Below are 27,405 nucleotides of genomic sequence, written 5' to 3'. Positions count from 1 at the left end.
GCTCCTTCGGGCCTCCTTCCCTCCCCATGTCCCACCCTCGTCTGATGTAACTTCCGCGAAGGTGGGACAAAGGAGGGAAGAAGGGCCGAAGGGAGGCGATCTGCTACCCTGCTACCTGCAGCGCTTTCACACGGAGGCGAGAGGCGCTGTGATTTCAATGCAGGGGGCAGCAACGACCTCGGGGGGTGGCCTTGCCCCAGCCCAGTCTCTCGGCAGCCCTGATCTGTGAAGCTGTGGGCTATGGGAAGGGGGGGGGGGTTTAAGCAATGCAGGGGGCCCAGCCCAGTGGCGGACAGGGGGGGGGGGCAGCGACAACCCCGGGGGGTGGCCTTGCCCGGCCCAGTCTCTCGGCAGCCCTGATCTGTGAAGCTGTGGGCTATGGGAAGGGGGGTGGGTTTAAGAAAGGCTGGGGAGAAGCTGGAGAGGAGGGGGAAAGAGAGAGGGAGTAATGTAAGAGCAGGAGGCAGAGGGGAGGGAGAGAAAGGGAACATTGTGGGACCCAGCATCAACTTATTTATTTATTTGTATCCCACATTTTCCCACCTATTTGCAGGCTCAATGTGGCTTACATAGTGCCGGAGATGCGATTGCAGACTCCAGTGTAAACAAATACAGAGTGATGTTGAGATAAGATAAGGTTCATGTGGTAGTGCCACATGAGATAGGATAAAGTTCACGTGGAATATCCACATAGGGGCATCGTACGCGGAAGAATTGTTTTGTGTCCATACTGTATTTTGGTTTTGTTGTGTCCATACTGTATTTTGATTATGTTGTGCTGCAGCGGTCAGGCTTTTATGTTGGGTTGGTAGGGTATGCCTTTTTAAACAAATACGTTTTTCATGTTCATAATTTTCAAGGCCTTTGGAAGTGCGTTCCCCACAATTGTATGCTTATGTAGGAAAAATTGGATGCGTAAGTTGATTTTTTGCAGCTTGGGTAGTGCAGGTTTAGCCACGTTCGTGTTGATTTTGAAGTATTTCTGGTTGGTAGGTCAATCAGGTCTGTCATGTATCCCGGAGCTTCACCGTAGATAATTTTGTGAATCATTGTGCAGATTTTGACAGCAATACGTTCTTTGGGAGCCAGTGTAGTTTTTTGTGGAGGGGTTTTGTTTCATCAAATCAGGTTTTCCCAAAGATAAGTCTGGCTGCCGTGTTCTGGGCGGTCTGAAGTTTCTTTAATGTTTGTTCTTTACATCCCGCATAGATTCCATTGCAGTAGTCCATGTGACTTAGTACCATTGTTTGTATCAGGTTGCGAAATGTTTTCTCGAGAAGAATTGTTTCACGCGTTTAAGTTTCCACATTGAGTAAAACATTTTCTTAGGTGTGGCCGTCACTTGTTTCTCTAGTGTTAGGTTGCAGTCTATTATAACGCCAAGGATTTTCAGGCTGTCTGAGTTAGGGAGGGTGTGATCTGGGGTGCTGATAATTGTAGGGTTGTCCGCGCTGTGCTGGGATGAGACGAGACAATGTGTTTTTTCTTTGTTGAGTTTTAGTTGAAATGCGCTTGCCCAGGAGTCCATGATGTTCAAGCTGCTCTTGATGTCATAGGTGATTTCTGTTATATTAGATTTGTAAGGAATGTATATTGTGACATTGTCTGCATATATGAAAGGGTTCAGGCCTTGGTTGGATAGGGTCTTGGCTAAAGGGGTCATCATTAGGTTGAAGAGGATTGGTGATAGCGGTGATCCTTGTGGTACTCCGCAGTCTGCCTTCCACGGTGATGATATGGTTGATTTTGATTTTAACTTGATATGTTCTTGTGGTTAGGAAACCATTGATCCAGCTAAGTATGTTACAACCAATCCCGAGCTTATCTAGTAATCTTAGTAGTATATTGTGGTTTACCATGTCGAACGCACTAGACATGTCGAATTGGAGGAGTAGGATATTTTTGCCTGTTGCTATTTCCTGCTTGAATTTGGCTAGGAGAGTGAGTAGTACTGTTTCTGTGCTGTGTAGTGTGCGAAATCCTGACTGGGATTCGTATAATATTGAGAATTTGTGTATAAAGTCAGTAAGTTGTTTGGCTACCATGCTTTCCATCAGTTTGTCTGACAGCGGGATGGATGCTACTGGTCGGTAGTTTGTGATTTCATTTGCTTTTTCCGTGGTGTCTTTTGGTATTGGGGTGAGTAGAATGGGACACAGCATTTTTGCCATTTTTAGCCCCAAAACTGCTTTGACTTATACATGAGATTGACTTATAGACGAGTATATATAGTTCTGTTTCTTTTTCCAGTCACTGATGTTATAGTGTTTGTAGGTGGTTTATCTCCTTATATGTAACTTCTGGTTAAACCCACTAGTGATCAGAGGCAGAACAGGGCCAGTTTAAAGACAAGGGGCTCCTTCTGCTGCCTGTCACTGCGAAGGCAAATCATGGTGCAGACTGTCTCCAACCACCCCTGCTGGAGAAGTGCTCTGGACACCAAGTGTCTTTAGCAGCATTACCGTCCCCAAAAATGTACAGCAGTGTAAATGAGGAAGTAATGCTAGCAAGTACTATATCAGTCAGTCCTTTGCAACAGTTTCCTCAAGAGTTGAACTGAGGTCCTAGCATGCAGACATGAAGAGAATGGCTCTAGTCAGCTAAAGGAAGTGTGGTAGAGAGCAGGATAGGAATGGGGTGTCTACGTCTCAAAGCTCTGTTCTAGGGGAAGTAGGAAAGTCATGCACTATAGCTCCCTGATAAAAGCCAGGTGAGAAGAACAGAAACATGTTCTGCACGATGAAAGCTGCAAGTTAAGTCACAGATTGCATGTAGTCTCTGCTTCCCAGGTTGGATGTTCCATTCATTTTCTGCCTCATCCCAGGTAAAGAGCATCACTCAGGCAGGGAGAGAAACAGCTGCCTCTCTTCTCATTCAGAAGCTGCTACCTTTAGAAGACCAGTATCCAAGAATGAGTAGACCCAGATTTTCTGGAAACAGGAACTTCAGCTCCCAGGCTTGGCTCAAACTGTCCCTGATAGAGATAAAATAAGACCCACTCCCCCAATCCCCTGGGCAGCACAAGCTGATTCCTCTACAGCAGTGGTTCTCAGCCCAGTGCTTGGAACACAGCCAGCCAGTTGGGGTTTCAGGATATCCACAATGAATATGAGATAGAACTGTATTAGCCAAGGAGGCAGTGCATGCAAATCTATCTCATGCATATTCATTATAGGTATTCTGAAGTCATGACTCTGTTAGAGTTCTGCTAGTCAGGCAGGGGAATGCTTGGAACAGCTCCTGATTGGCCGTCAGGGGCTGAGCTGATGTCAGTCTGATCTACTTAAGGTTACCTTTCCCTATAACCCTGCTTTGGCATTACTCCAATTCTGCTGAAGCCTTACCTTTGCTCTGTCTGAGCTATTAGCTTTGTGCTTGTGTGGAGTTGTTACTCTTTTCCTTGCTTGCAGTTTCGATTGCTCTGTCTGCCGGCTGCTGCCTGCGTGTGTCTAGTTGCCTCTTTACACTGCACCTGGGACTCTCTGTTTGACTGTGGTGCCATGTGGTGAGTTCCTTCCTTGTCCAGTTCCAGTTTGTTTGTTTTGCTTCCCCTTCCTTCCAAGTTCCCTTGGTGCTGTGTTTGTTTTCTGTTTTGCAGGTCCTGCCCTTGTAGCAGTCTTTGTTTCTCTCCGTGGGGGTTGTTTGTTTACTCTTTCATTGTTCTCCCAATTAACCGGTTGTCTGCAGTGTTCCCTGCCTCTGGTTGCTCTGTGTGTGTTCAGTTTGGTTAACCCTTTGCCTACAGAGTTTCTCTGCTTCTGGCAGTTTGTCTGTTTACTGCAGTCTTCCCTTTGTGACTGGTTCAGTCCTTTCTTTGCTGTAACTACCTCCTGTATTACAGAGCACTGTCCCTTTCTGTGCTGGGTGTGTGTTAGGCTCCACACTCCGTTTTGCAGACTTTTCTCTTCCCTGTCTGCTGAGGGTCTCTGTCTACAGTATCTTTATTTTGCAGTCCCTCACTTTCTTTGTGTGCAGTGGGGTACTGCTTGACGTGTTTCTGTGTATGCTTCCCTTTCTCCTTGATTATCAGCACCGAGGGTGTTGCTGGTGCTCCGGTCCCCGTGGGGGACCCCTCGTTTAGTCTCTTTCTCCCCTCCCTACATACGAGTCGGTTCCGGTTCGGCCTTGAGGCCCGCATGCTTGAATTCTGAGTAAATGAGTTCCTGATAGGCCGTGAGGCTCGCCTGATTGCCCTACCTTCCTTTTTCTGGAGGTGCAAGTTGGTCACTGCGTGTGTGTACAGGGCTTGGTAGCTGGGGTAGTGTGTAGTGCCTGCTCGGCCCACCCTTGGCCTAACACCTTTACTAGGCCTCAGCTGGGGCTCAAGGGCTCACAACCAAACTAACATCTGAAACTGGCTGGCTGTGTTCAAAGGACTGGGTTGAGAAGCACTACCCTAAAGCACAAATACTGCACTGTGAAAGCTGCTCCAAAACAAGCAGCCAATGGGCTACAAGCAAACTTACCATGCACATGACAATTACCTGGCTTTGCTTTATGATGCACCCTTCTCCCTTCCTCTGTCAGAAGATGACCCCCAACAGTACCCACAGAGCTATATTTAATCACCGTCTGCCAGCGTGAATGTGCTATTATAAGCATTGCAGCGCTGTTGGCTCAGCCACCTGCCATCTGTTCAGCCTGCTAATTACAGACTTGGAGAAACAGATTAATTTATAATTGCATCATAAGGAGAAGAAGCAGGGGTTAAGGCTGTATTGCTACAGTCACCAGGCAAGTAATTTGATTATTGTCAGGTCTTCTGGTCCTTGGGCTGCCTGGGGATGCTGTAGAAGTGGGACTCAAGAGCCCCTGGGCTGGGGAAAGTAATTTTAGATATCGAGCAATAGCGACACCTAGAGGTCAGACTTCAGAGATCAAAGCTGACCAGAGGGCGCCACTGCCTCTGGTCGAGGACTGCTGCTATTTCGGCTGAATTGTGTGGAGGACATTAAAAAATAAAGGAAAAAACAAGAGCGAGCACTGAAAGAAGGCTCATGGCTTAATAAGCCAACACAGGCTGATTCCAAATAAAAGCAGTAAAGGATGAGAACATTACTTTGGTGGGGGGTGGGGGGGCAGCAGCAACAAAGCCATCTTCCCATACTGGAAGATGTGTCAATAGCAGCAACTTCTTTATGGACACCTGACCAGTGGAGAATGAACAGAGAGCTATGCTTAATTTATAATCAGGTAAGGAGCTGAAGATGGGCTAACTAAGAGGAGACTCTGAGGCATATTTTCAAACTTTGGAAGGCTACGTGCTTTGAAAATATGCCTCTCTGTCATCTACTATATTACTCTGGCAGCACCATAAGAACAATGTCAGTTAATACACACTGACCATAGGAGAATGTGTCAAGATGAAAGTGGCTCTTACCCTTGTTCTGGTAGATAGTGGACAAAGGTTGCACCCAAGACAATGCAGACAGAGATGCCAAAGAAGAAGGCCATCCTCATATTCCACACGTCCACAAAGGGGTCTTCACTAAAGCCATGATAGTCCGGGTTCTGGAGGGGACATATGGATAGGAAGGGAGAAAGAAAATCAATAACATTAGTCCTATCAGGAAACGAGGTTCAGAATATGTATCCTACAAATAACAGGTGAAAAGGTGCAGGAATGTACCAGCATGTCATACAATTGCCTTTAAAGTTCATGAAGAATTTGTATCAGCACCTGCTCTGTGGTGGGCTGACGTGTGTGGAGGAAGCCTGTTCTGTAGTAGGCTGGTGGGTGTGAAGGAAAGCCTGTACTGCTGCCTATGCTCTTACCTGCAGCAAGTATAATGGAAAGGCTCGAGTGGATTTAAGAAAAAGAGGAGCATTAAAATTAGCATATGGTGGTGAGAGTGGGGACCTTTTGCTCTAGCTGCACTTGTTAGCTCTGCTCCTATAGCACCTGATAATCAGCAGTTCCAGCTGGTTCACTGCCTGCACCTGGAAGATTTTAATCTCCATCGCTGCTGGCTGGGGCTAGTGGGGGGTGGAAGAGAGAGATACTGAGTAACCCAGCAGGCCATTGCCATCCACAAAGAAAGCTGAGAGGAAAGCAAAAGGGCACAATGCAGTATTAATGAGAAGAAACACAGAAACAGAGCCATGAGCTTTAAGATACTGCAGAATTGCTGAGAATGACAGTCACTTTGTCTGTCTGTGCCTCCATTCTAACTCCTGGCTTTGTCACAGACTTTCTGTATGTGACTGAGTCTTTTCAGCACTACACACATTTAGGGCTCCAGATTTTAGCTGTTAGCCAATAAATATTTAAAAAATAAAATAAAATTGACATTGGTGTTTATTAAACACTTCTCCTCATGGTACTCTCTCACCTCTCCCCAGCTTATCTTGTATCCATCATATGGGTTTCGTGCCTTTTCTGAGTGGACAACTTCTCAGTAACACAAACTTACACATCTGATTCCACCAGTTTAAAAATCGAAGATGATACCCGGCAATAGGACTGTGTTTCAAAAACATAGATGAACACTGATTTTCTGTACCCTCAAAGAATTCTTAATTACCTGGAAAATAAATGCCTACAATCATAATGTAGAGAGAGCTAAAAATAGAAAACCTACTCAACTATTTTGTTGAGTTCTATAGTAATGTTTTGAATGCTACACTACAATGTGCCTAATAATCACATTAAACCCTCAACACAGATTGCTGAAACAAAGGACAGAGCTCCCACTCGTGGCCACTGAAAGTGGTGCAATATTGGAATAAAATTAAATAGATTAAGGCAGTGATGGGCAACCTTTTGAGCTTGGTGTGTCAAAATTCGCCAAAAAACCGAGCATAACTCGGGTGGTGTGTCACTTCGATAAAAAAAACCATAATTTCACAATACTTATAGTTTAAATAACAAAAATGTATAATTGTAATATATAACTGTATTTAATAAACCAAAAACTAATTATTTAACTTACCTGCTTAGTGACTTCTTTGTTCATCTGTCAATCGGTTTCTTTTGTTGGTCTTGGTATTATTTAACTTGTGTGGGGTGCCGTGAACTAAGATAAGTGAGGGGGAGGGGGAATTCTTTAACTAATCTGCCTATTAGTGACTTTTTTGTTGCTGAATTTCATTGGCTAAATCTTCAATTGAAGGTTGGTATTTTGTACACTTCAAGCCCAAGCATGCGCTACTAACTTCATCTTTCAATCTGTTTCTTTTGTTGGTTTTGATATTATTTAACACTGAGAATAAGGTTTCACAAAAGTACGTAGAGGGAAAAATTGTGAGTAAAGCCATTGCTATATTTTTCAGGGTGCTAAAAGTGTCTGGTAATCGGATCCAGGCACTCCAAATTTCCTGGTAACTCAGATATTCTCTTAATAATTGCATCTTTATTCTGCATATCGTGAAATAGAACTGGTGCACATCTTAGGAGAGTTTCTTTAATAAATCCTCCCTCACTGAGTGCTTTTCCATGCTGAGCTATGGAGTGAGCAATGCTCAAACTTGCAGATGTTAAATTTGTAGAACCTTTTACAAATGTAAGGATGGAATTAGATTGGCTCTTATAAAAGTGTAGCTGCCTGGAAATGTATTCCTTCCTTTCATCCTCACTTTTTTTCAGGAGCTGGGAATGATTAGTTTCAAAATGTCTATTTATATTCCACGTTCTGCTTACTACCGTTTCAGTACATAGAACGCAAAATGATCTGCCATTTTTTTCTATAATGCCATACATCTCGGTCCATGTCTCTTGAAAGGGTCGGCAACTGCTACTACCACTTCCTTTACTTAACCTTGTTTTTTTATTTTTTGGGTTCTCCATCAGGGGGGCAGTGACAGAAGATAGAATTATAGATAGCCTGTTAGCCCTGCAGGCAATTAGGGGTTAACTAGCCTAACTGACCACCTTATGTAAATTAAGATGGCTGCCGCTATTTCTAATGGCGGGAAACGGCACCCATAGCACATGCCCTTGCCTCTCCCAGCCTCCCCCTCACCTATCTCAGTAATGATGGTCAATTAGAAATCCACGACACCCCAGAACAGTAGATTGGATGATGGTTGCTGTGGTTATGTGGTTGCTGGTAATGGCGATCACAGGGCCCTCAGAGATGCGTCCCCCACGGCATTCCACTGCTCTCTGCTCCGCCGGCCGGAAGTGAGGTCAAACGGCCGTGCAGGAGCCGGGGCAGAGGGAGCAGCAGGGAGGGAACGAGCGGAGGACTCGGAGGGAGCCAATAGAAGCGCACACGGGTAAACATGCACCGGGGGGGGGGGGGAGGTCGCGCTGCACCTTGGGGGGGGCGCATCGGCGATCCGCCCGGGTGTCAGCAAGGAACGCCGCTGCTTCTCTGTATGCGGCCACATGCGGCCGCGTGTCATCGAAAATGGCTACGCGTGTCAGTACTGACACGCGTGTCATAGGTTCGCCATCAGGGGATTAAGGAGTAAAAAGGGGGTAAAAACCTGGGACACAGAAGAGGAGCCTCAGCAATAGAGTCCCTGTCATTTATTTTTATTGCTCTTTGTATGTTTTGGGGGACAGGGTTCTTTGCTTTTACTTAAGTGATTCTGGTTGGCTATTTTTTTTGGCTCTCTTTGCATGTTTACTCTTGTTTTTTTCAGTTTGGCTCTAATATTTAGATCTTCCTTTCTCTCTCCCTCCCTTCAACCTCTTTGGAGGTGTCATTTGGTCAATTGCCTGCTGAAAAACCAAACACATCATATTATGCCTTAACAAAAAACCCTAATAAACCCATAAGGTTTACCCTTGCTAAATGTTCCTGCTTGGTGCCCAGGCAATTTCATGCAGTTAAATGTTTCCTTGATGAAGGATCACAAATGACTTGCTTGTATGCACTCTTGTTCTCTTGACTGGATTATTGCAACACTGGTTTACTCTGGTCTGCCACAATCATTCCTTTGTTGTACTCAGATAGTACAAGACACAGCTCATAAGGGTATTAGCAAATACTATAAGGTTTGACCATATTTCCCCAATCTTATACTGAATGTGATATTGAACAGGTAACCCACAAAATTCTACACACTGGCATCCTGGCCTATTTCTCTTCAGCCATCACCCCCCTATATGCCTGCTAGGGCACTATGCTCCCTCAACAACCGCTGGTTACACAGGCAAAGAGCATTTTGTTGCACAGCACCTTCACTTTGGAAATCCCTCCCAGACACCCTTCGACTAGAACTTTCCTTTTCAAAATTCACTAAAGAACCTGCTTCTTGCTATTCTTGTGATACTCTCTTTCTCTCCTCTTTACCATCTTATTAATGGTACTCTTTTCTCTTCCTAATTCATACTGTAAACCACCCTGTTATGTCTTCATGTGGGGCGATATATCAAATCTAATAAGCCATAAACACATGCTGACTCATTCCCATTAAGCCATATCTTTAAAGGTCTGTAATTTTGTAAAAAAATTTTTAACTGTGTAGGGTTCCAAAAAAAACGTATGTTTGATCACCATACTTAACCAAACATTTAACTGGGAAGCAGAAGAACTGCCCTCCCAAGGACTGTACTGCTTGATGCATTTATCTTGTATCTGTTTAAACACATCAGGAAATAACCAAATAACAGAGACACACAAAGTTATATTATTTGCTTATGATATTTTATTGACCCTGACGGAGCCAGTATGATCATTGCAAGCAGCAATGCGGACCATACAGAGCTACGGAAGAGTTTCGGGTTTCCGGATTAATATGGACAAATCCGAAGCCTTGGGCCTCCATATGCCACTGGCAGTACATCTGTCAATTATACCCTTTTCGATGGTGAAATAAGTCATTGCACTATTTGGGTATTACTCTTACATCATCGCTCCATGCCCTCTATGAAGCTAATCTTCCTCCAAAGATAAAGGAAATATTTCAGGATTTAGATAAATGGGAAGGTTTGGAACTCTAATGGTTGGGTAGAATATCAGCTATAAAAATGGTCTTGCCAAAGCTACTATATTTATTCTTAGCATTGCCATTACCAGTGCCCAAACACTTTTTTCGCCAGCTCAACCGTAAAGTTTTTGCATACATTTGGAGGCATAAGCCGCCGCGGGTGCAGAGATCTTATATCAGCCAAAAAAACGGGGAGGTATGGGGGTCCCTAATTTTCTTTTGTATTTCCAAGCGGCACAGCTACGCTTCTTGGTGGAGTGGGTCGCTGGAACCACCAAATCTTGGGTCCAAATTGAGCTGTGTACACCTTGAAGCGCTATAGAAATGCTAAATAGTAGTAATAGTAGTAGTAGAGACACTGGCTAGGCACACATCAGTTGGGATCCCTATTGTGGTTGCCCCATAGACAGCTATTACATTATATTAAGACGGCCCCTCCTGCTATACTGTTTCCTCTACAAACCTGTTATGATATACGCCTAAGGCTCCTTCCCAACAGTACATACTTTAGACAGACAGCCATACGAGCCGCCCCAGGTTTTCCCCTCGGGATAGAGAAGGCAGTCTATAAAAGCTGGGAACGAAGGGGCTTGTCACAATTGGGACAGATTTGGGAGGAGGGGAAAGTGATACCATTTTTAGATCTCCAGGAAGAGTATGGTTTACCATCCCACCATATGTTTAACTATAGGCAGATACAAGACTATGTACTCCGTAGAGCTAAAGATGAACTGACTTTAGATGACACGATGATGGAGACTGCACTCCAGGGTGGGAATGCCAGGGGTTATACATCATGGTTATATGCAGCGCTCCTGGCCCAACATACCGCCATATTGAGGTACACACAGAGATGGGCGCAGGACATGGGAAATAAATATGATTTACAAAAATGGGAGAAGGCCTTTGGATATACGCTGAAAGTTTCTGTCTCTAGCTCACTGATAGAAAATGGATACAAAATATTGTATCGTTGGTATTTCACCTCGTATAGAATAGCAAAAATGTACAAACAAGGAAGGGGTATATTGCTGGAGGGGCTGTTCTGAGAAGGGTGACATGCTCCACATTTGGTGGACTTGCCGAAAGATAAAGACCTATTGGTCCGAGGTGGTGGTCTTGCTGGCTCAAATTACGGGAGTGCGGTATCCGTTGACAGTGGAATCTTGTCTTCTGTACTTTCATCCACCGGGGGTCCAGCCGGAGACACATCGTTTGGCACTGACCCTGCTAGCAACGGGAAAAATTGTACTGGCAGCAGCTTGGAGAAACCCACTGTCACCCCCAGTGCTAAAAGTAACTTACAAAATGAATTATCTATATCAGATGTCTAAACTGTACAGTGCAAATCGTACAGTTCCATAAACAATGGGACAAATATGCCACCTGGAGATCCCGCTCTGGGATAGACCTTGATGCGCCAAGATTGATAATACCACCTAAATGATATTCGCAAGACATCAGGTGATTTTCTAACTACAGAGGACTAACCATCTAGTGGAGTAATGTTTTGGGAATATGGGATGGGAGGGGAGGAGGGAGATGATGGGATATTATGTTACCGATATCATTGCAATTTGTATCATTTTGATTGCTACCTGTTCTTGCTTATTGATGCGATTTAAAAATTTTCAATAAAAATATTTTTTTTAAAACAAAACATTACTGCAGATAAGAGCCAAATGGCCCATCCGGTCTGCCCATCCACATCAACCACTATCTTCTCCTCTCCCTAGGAGAACCCACAAGCCTGTCCCATGCTTTCTTAAATTCAGATGCAGTCCTCGACTCCACACATCCACCACCCTTTCCTTGAAAAAGTACTTCCTTAGATTACTCCTGAGCCTAACACCTCTTAACGTCATCCCATGCCTCCTCATTCCGGAGTTTTCCTTCTACCTCCTGTATATTAATGCCACAGAAGTATTTAATTGTCTCTAACATATCCCCTCTCTCCCACCTTGCTTCTAATGTATACATATTGAGAATCCTAAGTCTGTTCCCATACACTTTGCGACAGACCGCTGACCAATTCTGTAGCCGCCCTCTAGACCGACTCCATCCTGTTTATATCTTTTTGTAAATGTAGTCTCCAGAATTGCACACAGTATTCTAAATGGGGCCTCACCAGAGACTTATACAAGGGCACTATCACCTCTTTTCTTCTGCTTGCCATTCTTCTCCCTATGCACCCGAGCATCCTTCCGGCTTTGACCATCGCCTTTTCTACCTGTTTGGCCACCTGCTATGCCCAGAAATTCAATGCCAGGTCATGTCTGGGCTTTGGCATTGAATTTGTGGGTTTGTGGATCATACACTAAAAGCATAATAGGAAAGATAAGAAAATCAAGATAAACAAACAGAGCCCTATCAAGTGATGGCAGCATAAGTGGTGATCAAGTGTGTCAAAAGCAGCAGATAGATGGCAAGAAGGATGAAGACAGAGTAAAGGATCTGACTAGGAACAGGTCACTGGAGACTTTGGCAAGGATAGTTTCTGTAGAATGTGCACATGAAAGTCAGACTGTAGTGGATCAGTGAATAGCTTAAGAAAGAATCAATCCAGTGGTGATAAATAGTATGATTAAGTAATTTAGATAAAAAGGAGAGGGGAAATGGGTTGATATTGAGAAAGGTATACAGGATCCAGTGTAGGTTTGGAGGTGTGGTATAATCACAGTATGTTTTGAAGACATCAGGAACAGATACAGTGGAAAGTGACACACTGTGGATTTGACAGACAGAAGGGATGAGAGGAAGGGAGCTATAGCATAAAACATAAGAGTAGTCATATTAGATCAGACCAACGGTCCATCTAGCCCAGTATCCTGTTTCCCAAACAGTGGCCAAGCCAGGTCACAAGTACAGTGGTGGAAATAAGTATTTGATCCCTTGCTGATTTTGTAAGTTTGCCCACTGACAAAGACATGAGCAGCCCATAATTGAAGGGTAGGTTATTGGTAACAGTGAGAGATAGCACATCACAAATTAAATCCGGAAAATCACATTGTGGAAAGTATATGAATTTATTTGCATTCTGCAGAGGGAAATAAGTATTTGATCCCCCACCAACCAGTAAGAGATCTGGCCCCTACAGACCAGGTAGATGCTCCAAATCAACTCGTTACCTGCATGACAGACAGCTGTCGGCAATGGTCACCTGTATGAAAGACACCTGTCCACAGACTCAGTGAATCAGTCAGACTCTAACCTCTACAAAATGGCCAAGAGCAAGGAGCTGTCTAAGGATGTCAGGGACAAGATCATACACCTGCACAAGGCTGGAATGGGCTACAAAACCATCAGTAAGACGCTGGGCAAGAAGGAGACAACTGTTGGTGCCATAGTAAGAAAATGGAAGAAGTACAAAATGACTGTCAATCGACAAAGATCTGGGGCTCCACGCAAAATCTCACCTCGTGGGGTATCCTTGATCATGAGGAAGGTTAGAAATCAGCCTACAACTACAAGGGGGGAACTTGTCAATGATCTCAAGGCAGCTGGGACCACTGTCACCACGAAAACCATTGGTAACACATTACGACATAACGGATTGCAATCCTGCAGTGCCCGCAAGGTCCCCCTGCTCCGGAAGGCACATGTGACGGCCCGTCTGAAGTTTGCCAGTGAACACCTGGATGATGCCGAGAGTGATTGGGAGAAGGTGCTGTGGTCAGATGAGACAAAAATTGAGCTCTTTGGCATGAACTCAACTCGCCGTGTTTGGAGGAAGAGAAATGCTGCCTATGACCCAAAGAACACCGTCCCCACTGTCAAGCATGGAGGTGGAAATGTTATGTTTTGGGGGTGTTTCTCTGCTAAGGGCACAGGACTACTTCACCGCATCAATGGGAGAATGGATGGGGCCATGTACCGTACAATTCTGAGTGACAACCTCCTTCCCTCCGCCAGGGCCTTAAAAATGGGTCGTGGCTGGGTCTTCCAGCACGACAATGACCCAAAACATACAGCCAAGGCAACAAAGGAGTGGCTCAGGAAGAAGCACATTAGGGTCATGGAGTGGCCTAGCCAGTCACCAGACCTTAATCCCATTGAAAACTTATGGAGGGAGCTGAAGCTGCGAGTTGCCAAGCGACAGCCCAGAACTCTTAATGATTTAGAGATGATCTGCAAAGAGGAGTGGACCAAAATTCCTCCTGACATGTGTGCAAACCTCATCATCAACTACAGAAGACGTCTGACCGCTGTGCTTGCCAACAAGGGTTTTGCCACCAAGTATTAGGTCTTGTTTGCCAGAGGGATTAAATACTTATTTCCCTCTGCAGAATGCAAATAAATTCATATACTTTCCACAATGTGATTTTCCGGATTTAATTTGTGATGTGCTATCTCTCACTGTTACCAATAACCTACCCTTCAATTATGGGCTGCTCATGTCTTTGTCAGTGGGCAAACTTACAAAATCAGCAAGGGATCAAATACTTATTTCCACCACTGTACCTGGCAGAAACCCAAATCATGGCAAAACTCCATACTACAAATCCCAGGGCAAGCAGTTGCTTCCCATGTCTGTCTCAATAGCAAACTATGGACTTTTCCTCCAGGAATTTGACCAAACCTTTTTTAAACCCAGATATGCTAAATGCTGTTACCACTTCCTCCAGCAAAAGAATTCCAGAGCTTAACTATTTGTTGAGTGAAAAAAATATTTCCTCCTATTTGTTTTAAAGTAGTTTTGTATCATCTGCAAACCTGATCACCTCACTCATCATTCCGATTTCCATATCATTTAAAAATATGTTAAATAGTACCGATCCCAGTACAGATCCCCGAGGCACTCCACTGTTCACCTTCTTCCATTGAGAGAAATGACCATTTAACCCTAACCTCTGTTTTCTGTCCAATAACCAATTGCTAATCCACACCAGAATCTTGCCTCCTATCCCATGACTAATTTTCTCAGGAGTCTCTCATGAGGAATTTTATCAAAAGTTTTCTGAAAATCTAAATACACTATGAGGCATATTTTCAAAGCACTTAGCCTTCTAAAGTTCCATAGGTTTCTATGGAACTTTGGAAGGCTAAGTGCTTTGAAAATATGCCTCTATATCAACCGGCTCACCTTTATCCACGCCTTCAAAGAAATAAAGCAAATTAGTGAGGCAACATTTCCCTTGGCTGAACCCATGCTGACACTGTCCCATTAAACCATGTTTGTCTGTGTGTTCTGTAATTTTATTCTTTATAATAGTTTCCACTGTTTTGCCCGGCACCAACATCAGGCTTGCCGGTCTATAATTTCCCAGATCACCCCTAGAACTCTTTTTAAAAATCGGCATCTCATTGGCCACCCTCCAATCTTCAGGTACTACGGACAATTTTAAAGACAGGTTACATATTACTAACAGCAGATCAGCAATTTCATGCTTTAGTTCTTTGAGTACCCTTGGACGTATGCCATCTGGTCCAGGTGATTTACTACTCTTTAATTTGTCAATTTGGCTCAGTAAATCTTCCAGGTACACTGAGATTTCATTCAGTTCCTCTGCATCACTCTTGAAAACCAGTTCCAGTACAGCCAGATCTCTTGCATCTTCTTCCGTAAAGACAGAAGCAAAGAATTCATTCAGTTTCTCCACTATGGCCTTGTCCTACCTGAGCACCCCTTTTGTTCCGTTGTGATCTAACAGTCTCACGGATTCCCTCGCAGGCTTTCTGCTTCTGATGTACCTGAAAAAGTTGCTACTGTGAGTTTTATCCTCTGCGGCAAGTTTCTCTTTATAGTCTCTTTTAGCCTTCTTTTATTAATGCTTTGCATCTGACTTGCAAGTGTTTATGTTGCTTCTTATTTTCTTCGTTTGGGTTCTTCAGCTATTCTTTGAAGGACAATCTTTTGCCTGTAATGGCCTCTTTTACTTCACCTTTTAACCACACTGGCTGACATTTTCTCTTCTTTCCACCTTTGCAAATACGTGGAATGAATCTGGAATAGGCTTCCAAGATCGTATTTTTGAGTAACATCCATGCCTGATTTAGTGTCCTAACCTTAGCAGCTGATCCTTTTAGTTTCTAACCATTTTCCTCATTTTATTATAATCACCCTTTTGAAAATTAAATACAGCTACAGTAGATTTCTTTTGCGGGTTCATCCCAGATTGTAGCTCAAACTTCATCATGTTATGATCACTGTTTTCCAGGGGACCCAACACTTCTCGTACTATGCCCTGCATGCCACCAAGGACCAGATCCAAAATGGCTCCCCTTTCGTCGGTTCCTGGTCCAGTTGCTCCAAGAAGCAGTCAATCCTTTTAGTTTTTTTTTTTTTTAACTATTTTCCTTATTTTATTAGCTGATTAGATGGGTGGAAATGGGATCAGAGGAATAAGTAGTGAGTTCAAGGGGGGGGGGAGAACATACGTAGTTTCTTCTTCTGTGATTTCAGAAAAGGAAGAAATGGTGGCAGGTGTTGAAGGAAGGTTGTGAGAATGAAGTGAGGTAAGGGAGATGGAGCCATCATCCACAGAATTTTAAAAAATAGTATCCTGAGTTGTCAGCTTCTACGGTGCGCAGATTATGCAGTTCTCGCCGGGTTTATCAGCAACAGGTGGAATCAATGGTGACCTGATTCAAGCAGAGAGGGTATCCATCTAATTTTGCGGAAAGTGGCTAAACGAGAATTTAATGCGCAGCCAGAATGGTTTAGTCAACCATCCGCCAAGTCCCCTTCCCCATCTCACTTGTGTGTTACCATACACATATGCATAGACTTCTACTGTACAAATTGTTAGAAAACATTGAGCAACTTTGACTATACACCCACAATTTCATCAATTGCCCATGTTTGCCTTCACCAGAGGCTGAAATTTAGGGGAAGTCTGAAGTCCCATATTAGGGATTCCAGACCACATGGATAAGACACCCAAGATATGAGGGGTTATTACAGATGTGAAAGGTGTGTTTACTGCAAACATATTTTTCAAACTAAGGATGTGGTCATCCCCCACACGCAGGGACAGGTGTTCCATTTGCATTGCCAGACCGATTGTAATTTGGCCAGATGCATTTATGGGATCACAGTTTATGGTACAGTTTATGGTACATTGGTCAGACGGCACGCAAGATTAACACTCGTATTGCAGAGCATTTAAGCAACATACTGTTGCAGCGCATGGAGGCTCCCCTCATTTCTCACTGGCCTCATAGAGGTCATAAGATACAAGAATTAAAGTTTGTAGTCCTGCAGACGGTGTCTGCACCCGGGGGGGTGGGGGGGGGCAATGTTCCATTGATGTTAGTGAGGAAAGAACAGCGCATGATATTTCAATGGAACGCTGTGGGTTAAATAGAGAAACAGAATGGACAATCATGTGATAGGTAGGGTATTTAAATGGATTTTTCCCGCCATGCTGGTATGCGCATGTGTGGACGTTTTTAAGCGTTCAGCCCGTCAATGGACTCTGCTTTGGTTTCCTGGACACTCGTTTAGGTCAGTAATACTTTTTGAGTATGTAGGTTTAGATATTTAAGACATTTAAATATGTGTATGAATGTGGTAGGTGATCACTGATTTAACAATTGTATTTTGAACAACAGAGACTCCTGAAGACGCTCTCTTTGACTGAAACACGGCACCTTGTAGGGTCATAGATGAGCTATGTGGGATATCAGAAATATCATGACGACTTGAAGAACTGCACGACTTTATGAATGCTATAATAATTCATTGGAGACACGACGCCGGCAGTTAGAGAAACCCTTCAAGGAGAGGCGAATCGGTGTAGTCCCATGTGAGGGATACAGTGTATGCAGTTTGTGATACCGACAGTGGGATTTTCCATAATTACCCGACTGCTTACAAGAATACAGATATACAAAAAGGAAGTGGTAACACATTGAAAACAGAATATACATCCCAGTGAACTATTTCTTGTATGCAGGAGCACTGTTGGACAGTTTGCTTTTATTGCAACATAACTTTTTTTTCCAGTTTTCAGCCAGTTGGGTCTCTAATGAGATGATTCATTCTAAATGATGTTACAGCATTTGTTGATTACACTTGATGTTAAATTTATGTAAGGTTTTTTTAACAGTGATGTACGAGTGTTAAGAGTGGAGTATGTTTGAGAAGCTGAATGGAAGTAGGAGGATATTTTTTTATGTACGTTACAACAATAATATTAATTTAAAAAATGTAAGTGCACATAGCTGTGACTGGTGAGATATATATTAAGTAAATTTTACAGCTATATTAGGATACCTTTACCCAGTATTTTTTGGATAGTATAATCTATTTAGGACAAAAGGCGCAGAAAGGGGGGGAAAACAGTTATGCAAAGATCAATATTAAGTAGCTGAAATGCAAGGAGTTTGGGGGGGAAAAGAAGGTGCTGTCGATAGTCTTTGAAACAGAAGCGAAGCTAGCACTTCCATCCTCACAGATGCAGTCTACAGACCTCAGACTTAAACAGAACTAGTCAGGAATCTGGTCAATGACATCATCTCTCCCTTCATTCCCACTTTTATGACGATATTGGGCAATCTGAATCTACCAGATGTGGATAGGAGTATCTCATGTGCAAATCTGGGGAAAACCAGAAAGATTATGGATGCCTTACAAGGAGATTTCTTCAGACAAATAGTGGTGGAACCCATTAGTGCAGTGCGTCCCAACCCAGTCCTTGAGGCACACCTAGTCCCAGCAGGTTTTCAGGATATTCACAATGAATGTTCATGACATTGCTATATTCGTTGTGAATATCCTGAAAACCTGATGGGTCTGGGTGTGCCTCAAGGAATGGGTTGAGAAGCACTACACTAGGTGAGCATTTCATGCTGGATCTAGTACTCATGAGTGGAGAAAGTATATCAAAAATACAGGAGTGTCCAACCTTGGTCCTTGAGGGTCACAATCCAGCCAGGTTTTCAGGGTATCCCTAATGAATATGCATATATATATATTTCTCAGAGTTAACTGTTTTGGAACATCAAGGAAACTGCAACCATGGATGACATTATAAGATAAGTACTTTTTTAAAGTATTTTCAGTATATACATGGCATTTGGATTCAGAGTGCAATGATAAATCATCAAATAACCATAATATCCCAGTGGGAAACTGTGGGGATGTACTGAGAACTTTATTCACAAATGAATTAAATTTGATTTAGATAGGTATTTACAGGTATTAAAAAGCATAACTGTCAAATAGTTTAGAGTGTCAATGAATCTGCATACAATGGAGTCAGTATATGCAAATAGATCTTGTGCATAATGGATCTCATCCATATTCATTGTGGGAAATCCTGAAAACCCAACCAGGTGAGGGATGAGGTTGGGCACCCCTGATCTAATGTCTGGATGGGTACCCACTTGTGTGGACGTGATAATCACATGATGTTTTATATACAAGTTAAAGCAGAGTCCAGACAGACACACACCAAACTCAGAATCCTGGACTTTAAAGCACCGATTTCAGCAAAATGAAGAAGTACCTGAAGGAGGAGCCAGAAAGGAAATGGAAATATTGTGGGCTAAACTGAAAAGCATTATAAAATGAGCAACATATCTTTATGTATGGAAAGTAAATAAAAGCAACAGGAAAAAGGAAACTGATATGGTTCTCCAAAAAAGCAGCCAATGAAGAAATAAAGGCCTAAAGTTACTGTTTACAAACACAGAAGATCACAAAAATAACAAAGAAAAGAATGCCAGATAAAACAAAGAAAATTAGAATGGCAAAGTTCATGCAGAAGAAAAAATTACTACAACTGTAAAGTCAGGTGGCAAGGTTGTTTAAGAGACATTGGGGAGAGGAGGAAAGTCAAAGGTGGAATTGCAAGATTCAAAAGGTGCTGAGATTAGGAAAACGCAGAAATGCTAAACATTTTGGTTCCATGTTCATGGAAAAAAAAATCTGGAGAACTGCATATGACTGAGAAAGTTCATACAGTGCTGTAAAAAAAGTTTACCCCCCCCCCCCCCCCCATTCCTGATTTCCCCCATCATTGCATACATGTCATTCTGAATGATTTCTTACCTTTAAACAAAATGGAAGATTAGATAAAGGGAACCCGAATAAACTTAACACAGTTTTTACATTATTACTTCATTTGTTTAAGAAACAAAGGGGTCCTTTTACTAAGCCACGTGCAAGTGTTCTACATGTGTCAATTTGGAGTTACCATCCATCTACCGCATGGCCTGGGCAGTAATTTTGTTTTTTACGTGCGTCTGCTATGTGCGTCGGAAAATAATTTTTATTTTCCTGCACGAGGCAGAAACTGGCCAGTAATTGTCATTCTACACACGTAAACTATTACTGCACGGTTACCACGTGAGACCTTACCGCTAAGTCAATGGGTGGCAGTAAGGTCTCAGACCCAAAATGGAAACGCCAATTTTTATTTTGCTGCACATCCATTTTCAACAAAAAATTAGAAAAGGCCTTTTTACAGGCGCGCTGAAAAATGGATCTGCGTGTCCAAAACATGCGCCTACACCAGAGCAGCCCATTTTTCAGCGCACCTTAGTAAAAGGACCCCAAAGTTATCCAACACCCATATCACCAATGTGAAAATGTAACTGGTTGTACCACCTTCAGCAGCAATAAATGCAACCTATAATTTGATAACATTATTTCACATCAATGTTGAAGAATTTTAGCCGACTCTTCTTTGCAGACACAGTCACAGGTTTTCAATGCATGAACTGCTCATTTCAGGTCCTGCCACATCATCTCTATTGAGTTTAAATCGGGACTTTGAGTAGGCCAGTCCGAAACTTTAGTTTTGTTTCTCCACAGCCATTCAAGATCTAGACTAGTTTTAATGTGAAAAAATGCAGAGTAATGCATTTTGGGTGCAAAAATCCAAAGGAGCTGTATCTGATAGTGGAGAAGCTGACGTGCATGAACCAGAAGAGTAACCTTGGAGCGATGGTGTCGGAGGATGTCAAGGTGGTGGCCAGTGCCAGAAGGATGCTAGGTTGCACAGAGAGAGAACCCAGCAGAAGGGAGGTAATGAGGCCCCTGTACAAGTCAGTGGTGAGGCCCCACTTGAAACAATGTATTCAGTTTTGGAGGAAGATGACAAAAAAATGGTGTGGGATCCGCACTAAAGACACAAGAAGAGACTTGAACTCAATATGTGTACTGCAGAAGATAGGAGGAACAGGGAAAATATAAAAAGACATTTAAATACATTAAGAATATTGCTCAGCAACTTGTTTTCAATGACAAGAACACTACAAAACTAGAGGACATGAAATGAAGTTGCAAGGAGATAACTGAAAAAGCAACATCAGGATATACTTTTTCACAAAAAGGGTGGTAAATGCCCTAATGCCCTTCTGGCGGAGGTCGTGGAGACAAAAACAGTGACAGGTTTCAAAAAACAAAAAAAAAAGTATGGGGGCAAATAGGGAATATCTATAATAGCAAAGGATGAAATCAAAGCAAAATGAGAACATCTTTCACACTTTAAAAATGGCATAGAAAGGTGTAACCTGTACGGACAAGCAGGTATAACTCTAGACACCTTACTATGCAGACTAGATGGACCATGCTGGCCTTTATTGGATACCATTTACTATGATACTATGGTAACATGATAAACATTAGTGACAGTGTTACCCACAGGGGCCAATGCAGAGACCCTGAATTTGAGCCATACACCAACGCTTAGCAAACAGCTTTCTCACACAACAGTAATGCCAATGTTTTACTCACCAATGCAGTAACCAAACAGTATGCAAATAGGCTAAGCGCAAAAAAAATGCACTCTTACATTGGAGAGCACATAAGATACATAAACATTTGGGTATGCATTACCAACAGCTATATTGTGTGTTCTGCCCATATATTCATGGAGGCAGGGTGCTTGTTGTTCAGTGCTCTTTAAGTAGGCTGGGACTACAAAGCGATGCAATTGCAGTTCTCTTGTGATAGGCTCTTCCTGAGCACTTGTTCCTATTCCCTATGCCTTGTGGGACTTTTCCTATTGGCTGTTCCTGTGTATGCTGGGTTGTTGCCTGCCCATTCTCTCTCCATCAAGTGAAAGAAATCTTTCTACAGCACACTTGTTATAAACTGGATCTAACACTGTACCTTCTTTAAATCTTTCAAAAGCCTTGTAACGTCATCATAATTTCACCATTTAAAAGTATTTACATCATCCACTCTTCAGCCAGTGCTGAGATCTCCTAGCTTATCTGGTACACAGGGTGAACTGATAGAGAACAGACTCCCAGTTCTGCAGGGCAGAGACTCTAGTCCAACACATCTATTTTTTTTTTTTTTTGGCATTAAAGAAGATTTTGGTTCAAGAGTTCTAAGTCTTCACAGTGACGTTCTATACTCTGGTTTAACTGACAGTCTAGTGAGTGAATGAGACAGCACTTTTCCAAGCACATCATGTGGTAAAATCAGCACCTGCAACATAAGCTGAATTATTGGTATTGGAAACATCCTTATGCACAAAAGCATTCCAGCACAGGAGCAGATGTGTGTGTTTGCAACTTCGGGTGCAAACACACACATACATGCATGCATCTCTCAACACTTTGCTATTTGTTCCAGAACACCTGCTCCTCAGTTTGTTCTGTCTTTTTCAACCATGCACTTTAAAGAACTCAGAAAAAAAGTTGTGGGTCTTTCATACTTGTAGTAAATGGAAGAAACCAGCATGAAACCCTCACCAACACTGACCACATATGAACTTTTTATGCCTCCTTAGACACTATATTAAGTCCCAGCATCATGCTAAACCTTTTGATCTTCTACACATATCTTTGTGCAACATATCTAATAGCATCATTAGCACAGATTTAGAACTACTGTGCTGTGGTGCCTATACATGACTAAGAGGCATATTTTCAAAGCACTTAGCCTTCCAAAGTTCCATAGAAACCTATGGAACTATGGAAGGCTAAGTGCTTTGAAAACATGCCTCTAAGTACAGTTAGCTCATGTGAGAAATTCTTTTTGCACAGAGTGCCCATAAAATTGTACACTAGGCTTGGCATACTGGTCAACTTGGTTTTTAACGCACAATTTTGTGGGCACACTAGGGCCAGTGCAGAAAGGTACCATGAACCTAACCTTGAGGGTTACTAATGGCTGAACATGCATCTTAATGGTTCGGCAATTCAGAGAGGTTAAGAACAGATGTTAAACGCAAGTACAAGACATGGCCACACACTGCTTTAAAACGTACAGTAACGAGGCCATTAATTATTCCATGGCAATGCAGAGAAGAGACCAGTAGTTTCTGACATGCAGGCAGCACAAAACGTTTTTCGCCAGGTGCGGGGCAGCGAGTAGAGAGGATTTAATGTCAGTTTTTAAAATTAACTGCCAGTTATGTCTTTCTCTGTCTTCCAGAAAGAAATACTTGAAGTTTAAAAGACTGACTGGAATTAACAGCGTTTGTACACATGACAGAACAAAAAAAAAAGTGTAAACGCACATCAGCGCCTGTTCTTCTGCATATATGTTTTGTAAGGCTGATATTTATAAGAAGAACAAGCACTGATGTGTGCTGACCAAGGAGGTTTAACTGACAGATGACATCACACGCCGAGGCCATAGCTGCCATCTTGATACGCTCAAAGTAAACTACTGGTCCATGCCAAGACACGTGTAGGCAGTCCTTATTTCTAATAAGCATTTCCTATTACTTTGGGTGGCTCAATATAGTGGCAAGCTCCGCCTACTGGCTTCAGGCCAGATAATAGTCCAAGCATGCTCCTGTCAATTAAACCTCCTTGTGGCTGCCGCCACTTTCATTTTTGTTCCAAAGACAGCACAAGATGCATTAGAAAACCTTTGTAATGCATGCGTCCAGCAGGATCCACCGATAAGCGTATAAGTTCTGCACGCTTTCTATATAGCTCCATATTACATTCATTACAGATGTCATACTCAAAACATCCATGCGTGGCTTACTGCCTTAGCCCCACTGTGCAAAATAATTTTTGCGCAAATGTGTGGGCACCACATTTGCGCTGAATATCAGCAGAAATAATGGAATCTGTGCCACAATCCATCACGCGTATTTGGATTTATTTATCTGCAGTGCTGCCTCCACTGCACTTACTATCTGTGGACAGACAGTTACAACAGGCAGTAATAGTGTTGTGGAAACTTGAGAGCGGTGCAGATATTATTTTGGATAGCCGTAGTGTTGCAAATAACGTAGCAAAAAATAGATTTTAATAGGGCAGCGTTATACTCTTCTGAGCCTCCGCTCACCTTCTCAAATAGGTTGACCTCCTCCTCTTCCCCATGGTGGACAGGCACCACATCCTGCACCTTCTGCCCGGGGAGGGTGGTGGCGGCAACAGAGGAGCGATAGCGCACACCAGGGAGAGCGCGTAATGCAACCGGTAACAGCGAACCAAACCTCCGAAACGCCATGGCCCCCGGCACCGAGCGTCCTTTTAAGGACGAGACCAGAAACTGACTGAAAGTAATAACCAAGCCTCGATCCCGACACCGGAAACTGTCTCTCACTGGTCGAGCCAAGGACGTTTAATAGACAGGACACCAAGTGACGTCATAACGTTGAAGCCAATTAGGTCAATCTAAGTTTCCCCTTCCCAGCGCAGGCGTCATCCCCGTACACTCAAAATAAAGCAAGTAAACCTATGAGCAGCTGGTAACTTTTTTTTTTTTAATTTAAATTACGCTCACTATTTTTCAAACATGCCAGCTTGTGCAGCATACGGATCTGTACATCTACTGTCTGGATTTTTGGAATATAGAACTGAAATAAAAATTAAATTTTGGATGTACTCTGTAGAAGTTGTTGTTTACTTTTGCAATGTGATGGATGCCTGTTCTGGTGTGTGCATGTGATAATCTTTGAATAACTACCTATACTAATGGCTATAGATTTCTGAACATGCGGTATCATTAAAGAACAAAATTTTAAATGCCCAGTTAAGCATATATGCTAATCTCAACTTTGTTAAATGTTTCAAACATATCCATCTATTTGTTCCCATTATATAACTGAATTCTATTATTCTGTCTCACTGTATTTTCAAATATAAGCCACATTGAACCTAACTTTGTTTGGGATAATGTGTAGCATAAATGTAAAAAAAAAATCCTTTATCCTCCACCTTTTAAGACACTGCCTACCTACTGGATAGTGATGGCACAAGGAAAGCAAGTTTGGTCCATTGAAGACTAACTCAAAATAACCTGCTCCTTAGCTGGGCCCTAGTATTACCGTATTGAAAATGTGACCAAACCATGCCTCTGTGGTTATGCTCCACTAAAAAGTTAAAAGATTAACTTGATTTCTTGAAAGGATTATATAAACTTAGGATGAATGACTACAGACATGAACATACAATTATTTATACAATATCACAATTCCTCATGTACAACCACAAAACAACTTTTTAGGGTGGATAGTGTTCTTTTTATTATAGACCAGCTAAAGATAGGAGTTTTCAGTTTTGACACAGTATAAGTTATCACAAGAACAAAATATAAGAAAACCAATGGGCTGCATTAGGGGCTTATAGCTCATTTATGTTTAAACAAAAGAAATCTGCATAAAACAAAATATTTATTTTGATTTTGATTTTGATTTATAAAACCACTTGCCCCTGAAACATGTTCAAAACAGAATAATCCATTTGTGTATCTAAAAGGTAAACTTCAACAAAACAGATGAAGATGTGATTCCATGTGCCCCAATAAAATGAGAGTTTAATTCTACTTCCGTTTAATTTCAATATATTCCATCATCTTTATAACACCAGGCTTCCCAAGGCAGATTACGACAATAGTTAAGATGAACCCATCAGGAAACAGGATATCCTCACTGAAATTTGGCCAACTGTATTGTATACAGTGTATTTATTTAGTTAGTTTTTAGTGTAGAAAAATTAGCACAAAATACAGAGTTTAAAATTGCTGTTTCTACCAGTTATAATAATTTTAAGCTGTTTTAGTGATATTCAATTGTTATTTCATGATATTTATATCTACACATGGGAAGCTTTCAAATAAATTAAAAAGCAGTCCAATAAGTAAAAAAAACACATTTTGTCCTCCACCTTTTAAGGCACTGCTGCTATTTTATGAAGATTCATACAGTCATCTCATATGGTTGCGAAATGATTCAATTAATTTTTTAAGATCATTTGGTTTCATGAAAGTTTGAGTAGTATTCATATAAGTAACTTTGAATATTCCTGGGTAGAATAATCTGTACTTTGCATTCATCTCTAGTAGAGAGGTGTGGTAGCTAATTAGAAGTAAGCTCCCAACACAGACTCAAAAAGAAGAGAATGGCACACATCCTTGCAATATATCCAGCTGCAAATTATGCCGAAACATATTTCCCTCGGGAAGAATGGTTTCACGCGTTTGAGTTTCCACATTGAGAGAAACATTTTTTTATAGTGGATTTCGCTTGGGTATCTAGTGATAGGTTACAGTCGATTGTTACTATGGGAATTTTCAGGCTCTCTGAGATTGGGAGGGTGTATCCTGGGGTGTCTATTTGTGGGTTTGTATGTATTGTATTGCGATGAGATGATGAGACAGTGTGTTTTTTTTCTGTGTTGAGTTTTAGTTGGAATGCATTTGCCCATGAGTTCATGATGTTTAAGCTGAGCTTGATTTCATTGGTAATTTCTGCCAGATCATGTTTGTAAGGGATGTATAGTGTTACGTCGTCAGCGTAAATAAATGGATTAAAGCCTTGGGTGGATAAGGTCTTGGCTAGTGGAGTCATCATGAGATTAAAAAGAATCGGTGATAGTGGTGATCCTTGCGGTACTCAGCAGCCTGGTTTCCACGGTGACGATATGTTTGTTTTTGATTTCACTTGATATGATCTTGTGGTTAGAAAACCTTTGATCCAGTTAAGAGTGCCACCATTGATTCCGAAGTAGTCTAAGAGTCTTAGCAGTATGTTATGGTTAACCATGTCAAACGCACTTGACATGTCAAATTGGAGGAGGAGAATGTTCTTGCCCAGTGTTATTTCCTGCTTGAATTTGGTTAGTAGAGTAAGTAGTACTGTTTCCGTGCTGTGTAGGGGTCAAAATCCTGATTGTGACTCATGTAATATAGCAAATTTGTTTATGTAGTCGTTGAGTTGTTTGGCCACCAGTCCTTCCATTAGTTTGACTACTAATGAGATAGATGCTGCTGGACGGTAGTTGGTAATGTCGTTTTTTTTTTCTTGGTGTCTTTTGGAATTTGGGTGACCAGGATATTGCCTTTTTCTTTAGGGTAGATACCCTGCTGAAGCATGAAGTTTAAGTGGGATGTGAGATCTGTTATGAAACGATGGGGGGCGGATTGTATTAGGTAGCTGGGGCAAGTGTCCAGTTGACAGTGGCTGTTGGGAGTATTTTTTTTATCACCTGAGTAACTGTGTCGGTGCTAAGGAGATCGAAATTTGACCATATTCGGTCAGCAGGGTGTTCACCAGGGGTTGGGTCTAGACCGTCAATGAAGTTTTCTATGTCCATGTTATTCTGAGGTAAGGTTTTTTGTAGGTTTACGATTTTTTAATTGAAATATTTAGCGAGGTTGTC

At 42.3% G+C, this 27,405-nt stretch overlaps 1 protein-coding gene across 1 annotated transcript; it reads right to left on the bottom strand.

Moving 5' to 3' along the window:
* Positions 1-5,376: 5,376 nt before the first annotated feature.
* Positions 5,377-24,339, bottom strand: LOC115462391 (NADH dehydrogenase [ubiquinone] 1 beta subcomplex subunit 11, mitochondrial-like). The gene is made up of 2 exons (XM_030192399.1): positions 24,089-24,339; positions 5,377-5,511 (listed from the first exon to the last, which is right to left on the bottom strand). Exons 1-2 carry the CDS (start codon positions 24,251-24,253, stop codon positions 5,377-5,379), a joined length of 300 nt encoding a protein of 99 aa, XP_030048259.1. The 5' UTR covers positions 24,254-24,339.
* Positions 24,340-27,405: the final 3,066 nt, after the last annotated feature.

The sequence above is a fragment of the Microcaecilia unicolor genome, chromosome 2 (assembly GCF_901765095.1).
Source record: "Microcaecilia unicolor chromosome 2, aMicUni1.1, whole genome shotgun sequence".
In the NCBI taxonomy this organism is placed as follows: Eukaryota; Metazoa; Chordata; class Amphibia; order Gymnophiona; family Siphonopidae; genus Microcaecilia; species Microcaecilia unicolor.
Note: the sequence above shows the minus strand (reverse complement) of the source record. Positions and strands in the feature narration are given on the sequence as shown.

Bases quoted from the DNA above. Each gene is read 5' to 3' on its own strand.
- LOC115462391 (XM_030192399.1), bottom strand. From the start codon at position 24,253: ATGGCGTTTCGGAGGTTTGGTTCGCTGTTACCGGTTGCATTACGCGCT. The intron at 5,512-24,088 runs GTGAGCGGAGGC...TGTCCCCTCCAG, and splicing joins AGGTCAACCTATTTGAGAAG to AACCCGGACTATCATGGCTT.